Source organism: Ailuropoda melanoleuca, chromosome X, assembly GCF_002007445.2.
Source record: "Ailuropoda melanoleuca isolate Jingjing chromosome X, ASM200744v2, whole genome shotgun sequence".
Classification (NCBI taxonomy): Eukaryota; Metazoa; Chordata; class Mammalia; order Carnivora; family Ursidae; genus Ailuropoda; species Ailuropoda melanoleuca.
The window spans coordinates 55,443,131-55,451,415 of NC_048238.1; the positions used below are offsets into that span (position 1 = coordinate 55,443,131).

General features: G+C 38.6%; 1 protein-coding gene across 4 annotated transcripts in view; it reads right to left on the reverse strand.

Moving 5' to 3' along the window:
- ABCB7 (ATP binding cassette subfamily B member 7) overlaps window positions 1-3,499 on the reverse strand; it is a 198,143-nt gene extending 194,644 nt beyond the window's left edge. For 2 of the 4 annotated variants that reach the window (XM_034648909.1, XM_034648911.1), the window contains exon 1: window positions 3,307-3,413. Coding sequence is in view for 1 of the 4 variants with exons in the window: in XM_034648910.1 (XP_034504801.1) it covers window positions 3,307-3,474 (168 nt within the window). In the remaining 3 variants the exon portion in view is untranslated. Of the gene's footprint in view, window positions 1-3,306 lie in introns of all 4 variants that reach the window. The other 2 variants (XM_034648910.1, XM_034648912.1) reach the window with 2 other exon arrangements.
- Window positions 3,500-8,285: the final 4,786 nt, after the last annotated feature.

Sequence of the window (8,285 nt, forward strand, 5' to 3'; positions counted from 1 at the left end):
CCATCGGAATCTGGGGATGTACTGTATGGTGATTAACATAATATAATAAAATAAAATAAAATTAAAAAAAAATTCATGTCTTTTTAATATTAACTAAAGTAGTAGAGAGGCAACTGTGTAATAAATCATTACAATTTAAATCTTATCATACTAACAATAAAAAACTTTTATGCTTAAGGTGTTTCCCTCTATTAACAGTGCTCTAGTATCTTTATGGGGCACCTGGGTGGCTCAGTCCGTTAAGCGTCTGCCTTCAGCTCAGGTCTTGATCCTGGAGTCCCAGGATCGAGCTCCCTGATGGGCTCCAGGCTCAGCAGGAGTCTGCTTCTCCCTCTGACCCTCCTCCCTCTCATGTTCTCTCTCACTCATTCTTCCTCTCAAATAATTAAAATCTTTTAAAAAGAGAGAAATATCTTTATAATTCAACATTTATTGTATGCTTAATGTCTGCCAGAATCTTATTTACTTTCATATAAATACCAGACACACAGAAGGCAATAAATGAATGAGTGGCCTTAAATGTTGCCATTTATCTATACTAGGATTTAGTTACCTCATCTGGAAAATTAGAAGGCTGGATATGATCTTCTCTAAAGTAGCACCATTTGAACAGACCTATCTGCAATGATGGAAATGTTCCATACTTATATGCCTTTTTAGCCCTTGAAATGCAGCTAATGCAACCAAGGAATTACATTTTTAATTTAATTTAATTTAATTTAAACAGCCACAGGAAGCTAGCGACTACCATATTGCACAGCACAGTTCTAGGGAATAATCCTGCATGAAAAACGCATTTTACAATGCATCCTGGTAATCACATACATGTGGGAGTGTATATATACACATAAAACAACAGTACATAAAGCATTACTTCCCCTAATATGTATAAAGCACTGATATTCTTTCTTATTCTACTGAATTTCATATAAAAAAGTGCTGACCCAACGTACTATCATGATTTCATAACACTGTACTAAGGTTCTTTTCAGCTCTAAAATATTATGCTATATACTAATGACTAAAAATATGTATTAATATTTATTTTGTAATCTTTCTTTAGAGATCTATTTGTGTATTTGAGGGAGGAAGGGGAGAGGAAGAGAGAAACACAAGCTGACTTCACACAGAGCCCAATGCAGGGCTCAATATCCTAACCCTGAGATCATGACCTGAGCTGAAACCAAGAGTCAGATGCTCAACCGACTGCACCACCCAAGAGCCCCTATTTTGTAATCTTAATTTGTAATCTTAATCACAAGTCACTATTTGAAGGTGCCTCAGGCTATATCAGGTTCTACTAAAAACCTTATAACCATTCCTTCATCTCCCTGTTAAATCCATTTTTTAAAAAAATTATGGCAAGAGTCACATGCCTTTAAGAAGTACAAAACAAAAGTAACATCTTTCCCTTGTTTTTCACATTTTGGAAATGGCAACCAAAAGGAATGGTAGGATGTACAGAAGACAGTGGAGGAAGAAAGTTGTGGGGTCAGTGTTCAAGAAAACAGAGAAAGCTAATTTTTTATTTCCATCACTTCCTCTGAACCTCCCAATGACTTCTCCATCCCCCTCAACCTCCCAGCCTGACAAAGTCCTACAAATTTTATCTTAACTTTATCAGACTTCGTAGAGGGCTACAGAACAAGAATGGCTCCCAAGAAATCATGTGTTCCAAACTTTCAACTATGAAGTGTTTTTAAAACCTTAATAAAATGATCTGGCTGTGTTCCCCTAGCCTAATCTGCCACTTCTATCTTAAACTCCTCAGTAACCTAAAATTGTATGTAGTCCTACAAAGGGTCCATGTTCTCTCTTAACTGTAGGCCTCTGCACACACTATTCTCTCTTTAGCTAATTTCTCTTCATTTTTAAGGTCTTGTCTTAGATATCAGTTACTCAAGGCATTTTTCCCACCTCAAAATTAGATTTGATGCCCTTCAAGTATACTCTTCCAGTACTTTGTATCCTCCCCATCATTGCACTACTGTATTATAATTACCTGTTTATTTACCTTTTTCCCTTACAAGATTTTAAACTCTTCAAGGAAAGGCCTATATTTTATTCTGTTCACTGCTGTAAAGGTGTTCAGTAATTACTGGATGAACAAATGGATATAATTTCTCCAGCACTCCACATGCCTAGTGTCATTCCATATTCTCCCAACTTAAAATGTTCTCCCCAGTTCTATCACCAGTATGAGTTCCTCCCTGTAATCTGGTCCTTAATTACCACCATTTCCTCTAGATGCTTACTGTCCTTATTGTTTATACTACTCATTTGATATTTAACCTACATTGTTTTTTAGTTATTCTTGTAATGCATGATTCAATCTCCTTAACTAAATTGATCAATCTTGAAGGCATTAATATATGTTTCTCTTGGTACCCCCATTTTTGATCATAGCCCTATGTACATAGTAGATATTAAATATCTGTTCACGCAGAATCAAAATTTATGAGGTGTTTCTCATACAAAACTGACAATACTTCACTGATACTGATGAACAACTGGTGGGAATTAAACTTTTCATCAATATATAGGAAATAAAACATATAATGAAGTACAAGTACAAATAATTTTTTTGAAACTGAGGGATAACAATGGACACAAATATTAAGAGCCACTATAACAAAAACTACATTCATTAATTAAAGTTAACCAGCTTTATGGTTTCCAAAGTGACCTGTATGCACAGAAGAACACTGTTTTCAAATCAAAGGACAATCGTGTTTACATACGAATTTAGGGAGGTCAATGTTTTGGAGAGAAAGATAGTTATGGTTTGGGCCTATCAAGAAGCACTTTCAGCAGAGTTAACTGGTGCCAACTCAATTTGCCTCTTGTTTACAGGTAGCTTTGCTGTTATCCTTGAGTGCCCCCCCCATTGCTACTTCCAACTGAGTAAAATCTGAACCATGGACATAGTGGTCCCAAATTCCATTACTAACTCTGTAAAGTAGCCCAGTTTTCCTGTCATTTAGAAGGATAAGCAATCTGGGAATCCTGTCTACCCCATCTCTTAAACTCAGAAGAAAAATTTAAAAAAAAAACAAAACATGTAAATCCTGCGAGTCACTAGCGCTTAGGTGCCCTCTGCCCGAAACCTTCAGTCCCATTGCCCTGTGCTATACCACAAAGGTTTTCTTGACCCCGTCCTCAAATTACTAACCCCAATTTCCTTCACTTATTGATGCTCTGAGTTACCCCTGACAACCTCTCTCTGACCCAAGGACACGAGGGGAAACTTTTCCCTATAGATCCCTTTGTCCTTCACCCTACTCTACCATGTGAACGGCATCTCACCTGGGAAATTCGAGCGGTTCCCGAAGCGCGGAGCTGATGTGATCTCCATTGAGGACCTACGCCAGGGACAGAGACTAGAGGCCGGATCAGAAACAGGACACGCCGGCGCTTTTCGAAAGCAGCCGCTGCGGCTGCCCAGCGCGAAGAAGGTATCGCGAGCAGCGCCATCTTGAGCGAGGAAAGAGGAACCGAGAGCAAAGGATTGTGGGATGCTGGCGGACCCAACTCAGCGAACTTAATCTCTTCTCCCTTCCCCCTCATTTTCTCAGGGCCGGAGCCCGGAAATAGCTTCTCGGTGAGGAGAGTCAGACACTTGGACTCAACCGCTTTTAGCTTCGTCTTTGAGTATTTTACACAACCGGTAATACAGAATAACGCTGTCTTTCTCTGTTTTCCTAGATTTGCCGCATAAAAAACAGGATGCGCAGTTAAATTTGAACTTGAGATAAACGAGTCATTTTTTAGTATAGTTGATGTCTCAAATACTGCTTTTGCTAAATCTGCCAACCCTCTTGTCCAAGCTTTCTACTTTTACAGCCTCCAACTCTGTGCAACGCTTCACTCCATTTTCCCTCTGCATAATTTTATCTTCACTCTCCTTCCCACTCAGGGTAAACTATAGATATTAATTTCCCCAGGGTGGAAACTTCATGAACCATGAGATACACTAGGTTTCAGGCTGATTGTTGAATTTCAGGCTGATTGTTCAGTTTTGCACAAACCTTGGGGCAGTTTTCCTTTGGTCTATTGCTCTTGGGACAGTTTTACACACACACACACCCCTTTGCTAATTTGCCTCGCTTTCTAGCTCTTCCATTTGGTTTCTGCAGCATCCCTAATTATTACAAAACAGCTAGATTGGCTGACAGATAGTAAAATGAAAATGTATGTAGAGAAGCCCATGTTTAAAGACAGGTTTATAATCTCTTCTCACTGATGTGGGAAACAAAGGCAGAAGAAAAATTATTAAATTTCCTTACTACCTATAACCCATTGGCAAATCCTTGAAACAGGCAGAGTGACATTCCTCTAGGAACTCAGCTGCCTCGTGTTAATACTTTGCTAAGGGTAAAAGGCATCATAGCTCCCCACCCCCAGGATCCTGTAAGCCTACTTTAACATATAAAAATTCCTTTGGAAACTTTATCTCTACCCCCACCACCCCAGATACATGTTGGCAATCACCCTCCAAGCATATGACCCAGAGATATACATCTGAAGAGTTTTTACTAAACAGTAATAAACGACCTTTCCTAACAAGAGCTAGCCCCCTCAGGATCCGAAAACCTTGTTTCCAAAATACCTGAGAGGCTTACGCTATCCCTAACCCCCCTCCGACTTGAAAGTATATAATGGACCACTCCTCAGGACCCCAGTGTAGCTCTTTCTGCCCATGGGTCCTACCCCCGTGCTTTAGTAAAACTACCTTCTTGCGCCAATGACGTCTCTAGAATTCCTTCTTGGCCGTCGGCTTCGAACCGTAATGTATTTTCCTACATCACTCACCACTATCAAGCAAAATATTTAAATGTGTTTACAGTTTTCTGGAAAACTGCATTTCCAGGTGTCAGCATTGCCTAAAACCCTGTCGGTAGTGATGCAGTTGCAATTTTATATTCACTGCTGCATTCTCAAACTTTTTATACAAGACAGGCAAATAATTATGAACTCCTTATGTAGACACACCATGGACTAATTGATTAAGTCTGATGAAGACAAAGGAAATGCATGGCCCATGCAGTTACTTTGTTTCAAGATTCATATTACACTTAGGTTTCCAGAGAAGAGGATGCTTGAGCAGAGTTACTTAAAGAAGAATAGTTTCCAATTGAAGAGGTCAAACAGGATTCCACATATAGGAAATCATATTTAAAAGCAAGAAGGTATAAGAAAGCCTTACCATCTTCAAGATTCTATATATATAGAATATATATAGCAGAGTAGTAGGAAATGAGCCTGGGTAAACAGAGGCCTGATGGTGAAAGACCTTGTATTTCATTCTAAGAAGTTAATGCTTGATCCTGTAGCCAGTGGAGGGTTTTAATCAGGAGAGTAACATGATCAGATTTGTATGTACATTAAACCACTCTGGCTTAAATGGAAATGTCAGACTGAAGAGAGTTCAGACTGGAGTCATGAAGTTAATGCAACACTTTAGTCTTAAAATAAAGGCCTGAACCTAGCAGCGGCAGTAGCAATAGATCAATTCCAGAGATACTATGGAGATAGCATTGACAGGACTCAGTGACCAATTGTGTTTCCAGTTTATCATTATCTTGCTGAGAGATCAGTAATGGTCTCTTTTATTAATGCCTATATCATCATCAGTAAATATTTATTCAGCATCTTTTCTGGGTTAAAAGCAACACTCTACGCTAAAGAAACCCTCGCATCTACCAGTGATTTCTTTTTTTTTTTTTAAAGATTTTATTCATTTGACAGAGAGAGAGACAGCCAGTGAGAGAGGGAACACAAGCAGGGGGAGTGGGAGAGGAAGAAGCAGGCTCCCAGTGGAAGAGCCTGACGTGGGGCTCGATCCCGGAACACCAGGATTACACCCTGAGCCGAAGGCAGACGCTTAACGACTGAGCCACCCAGGTGCCCCTACCAGTGATTTCTATTAGGGCTGAATGTTGCCACTGAATCTTCCTACCCAGGTAAAGCATTGTCCAACAATGTTCTAATTTTCAAAAAAATATAGTAATCTATATACCATTATATTTTGTGAGAGATTGTTAGATATAAGGTGGCAAAATAATATTTTGAATTTTTGCTATTCCACTATTTTTTACACTAAAGATGTTGTCTATACTCGAAGACAAGGTTTAATCAAAAGTCTCTAGAGGCCATGTAGAATCATAAGATTTTAAATGAGCTAAGACCTCAGAATTCTGAAACACCTAATCCTATAGATGATTTCTCAGGAGTCTTGAGAAGTTTCATTAGAATTATCTAAAGGCATTATTGGCATGGATCAACAGTTATGAGGTCTTTGAATGGAGTCAACATATTTTTACTGAAGTCGTATTCACTATAAGTCAACTGATTAAGAAATGTGAATCACATTGGAATACCCAAGTAGTTACTCTGTGATGAGCTAAAGTGGGTCAAACATGATCCAAATGAGTCAAAGAAAATTTCCAGTGCACCCAGAAATAGAACATGAAGCATAGTGAGAGTTGTGCGCTGTTAGGGAACTGCAGCAACAGAGAGCCCAAGCTGGCCTACAGCAACTTGACACATAAGCGTCCAAAATAATTAAAGAGATATAGGAGCACACAATAAAAGCCACTATAAATAGCTATTGCAGACTCAGTTCACATGACAGCACTTTAATTATGCAATAATTATAATTACATGTGTATGGTATTTTGCAATTTACAAAGTGCTTTTTAGTACCTTATCTTATTTAATCCCCACATCAGCACTGGAGAATAGGTATTATTCATTAATATTCACGCATTTGGGGCACCTGGGTGGCTCAGTTGGTTAGGCATTTGCCTTCAGCTTAGGTCGTGATGCCAGGATCCTGGGATCAAGCCCCACATTGGGCTTCTTGCTCAGCGGGGAGTCTGCTTCTCCTTCTTCCACTCCCCCTGCTTGTGCTCCCCCCAGTCAAATAAGTAAAATCTTTAAAAAATATTCACGTAGGGGCGCCTGGGTGGCACAGCGGTTGAGCGTCTGCCTTTGGCTCAGGGCGTGATCCCGGCGTTATGGGATCGAGCCCCACATCAGGCTCCTCCGCTGTGAGCCTGCTTCTTCCTCTCCCACTCCCCCTGCTTGTGTTCCCTCTCTCGCTGGCTGTCTCTGTCAAATAAATAAATAAAATCTTTAAAAAAAAATATTCACGTATTTATGAGGAAACACACTTATTTATGTGGCTTGACAGACGTCCCGGAGCTAATGGCATGAAAACCAAACCTAGGTTTTATGACTTCAAATACTGTGATATTTTCACTTAATTACACATGAAATGTGAAAGAAACACTTAAGTTCTTTAAGAAAGCCACAGTGGCCTTTTCTGTTTCTAGAAAATACCAGAAGTTATTTCCACCTGAATGCCTTTGCACTTGGTTTTTTCCTCTACTTGGAACATCCTCGCTTCCTGGAGACTTTTTAATGACTCAAATATCACTGTTTAGAGTAGTTTTTCAAGAGTACCTTCTTTAAAGAAGGTATTTCCTGTCCCTGCAGCTCTCTATCACATTGCCTTGTTTAATTTCCCTTAAAATCTTGCTACTCAAAGATTGGTCCATGGACCACCAGCATTGGTATCACTTGGGAGCTTATAAGAAATGCAGAATCTCAGGCCCCACTCCAGACCTCATGATTCAGTATCTGCATTTTAATAAGAATTCCCTAGGTTATTCATATGCACATTAAAATTTGAGAAGCAATTTTAGAGCACATATAACTTTCTGAAACTAATTTCTTTATTTTTGTGTATTTTTAACATTAAGAACTATTTCATCATAACTAAAAATTATAAACCAAAAGATAATGGACACCCATGTACCTGCAACCCAGCTTAGTCATATCTGCTTCTCCCTCTCCCTCTGTCCCTCCCCCACTTGTGCTTGCTTTCTCTCTCTTTCTTTCTCTCTCTCAAATTAATAAAAATCTTTAAAAAAAATACATCAAGACCAAGTAGGTTTTATCCCAGAAATGCAAAGTTGGCTGAATATATGTATATATACTAATTTGTATTTTTTAGCTGCTGGGAGTAGTTTACCTATATGTCATTTACATTAAAGTTGTCTGTATGATAGACAAATTTTAAAGAGAAAATGTCATATAGAAGAAATATGTAATTCAGAAAATGTATTCAATAAAATTCAAGACTCATTCTAGATTTTAGTTTAGTTTATACTGTTTATTCTTAATATTGTTTAAGTGTCTTTTCACATTTTTCTCAACATCGCACTAACCCTATTTTATTATTAATTATATTCATTTTATTATATTACATGTAATATCAG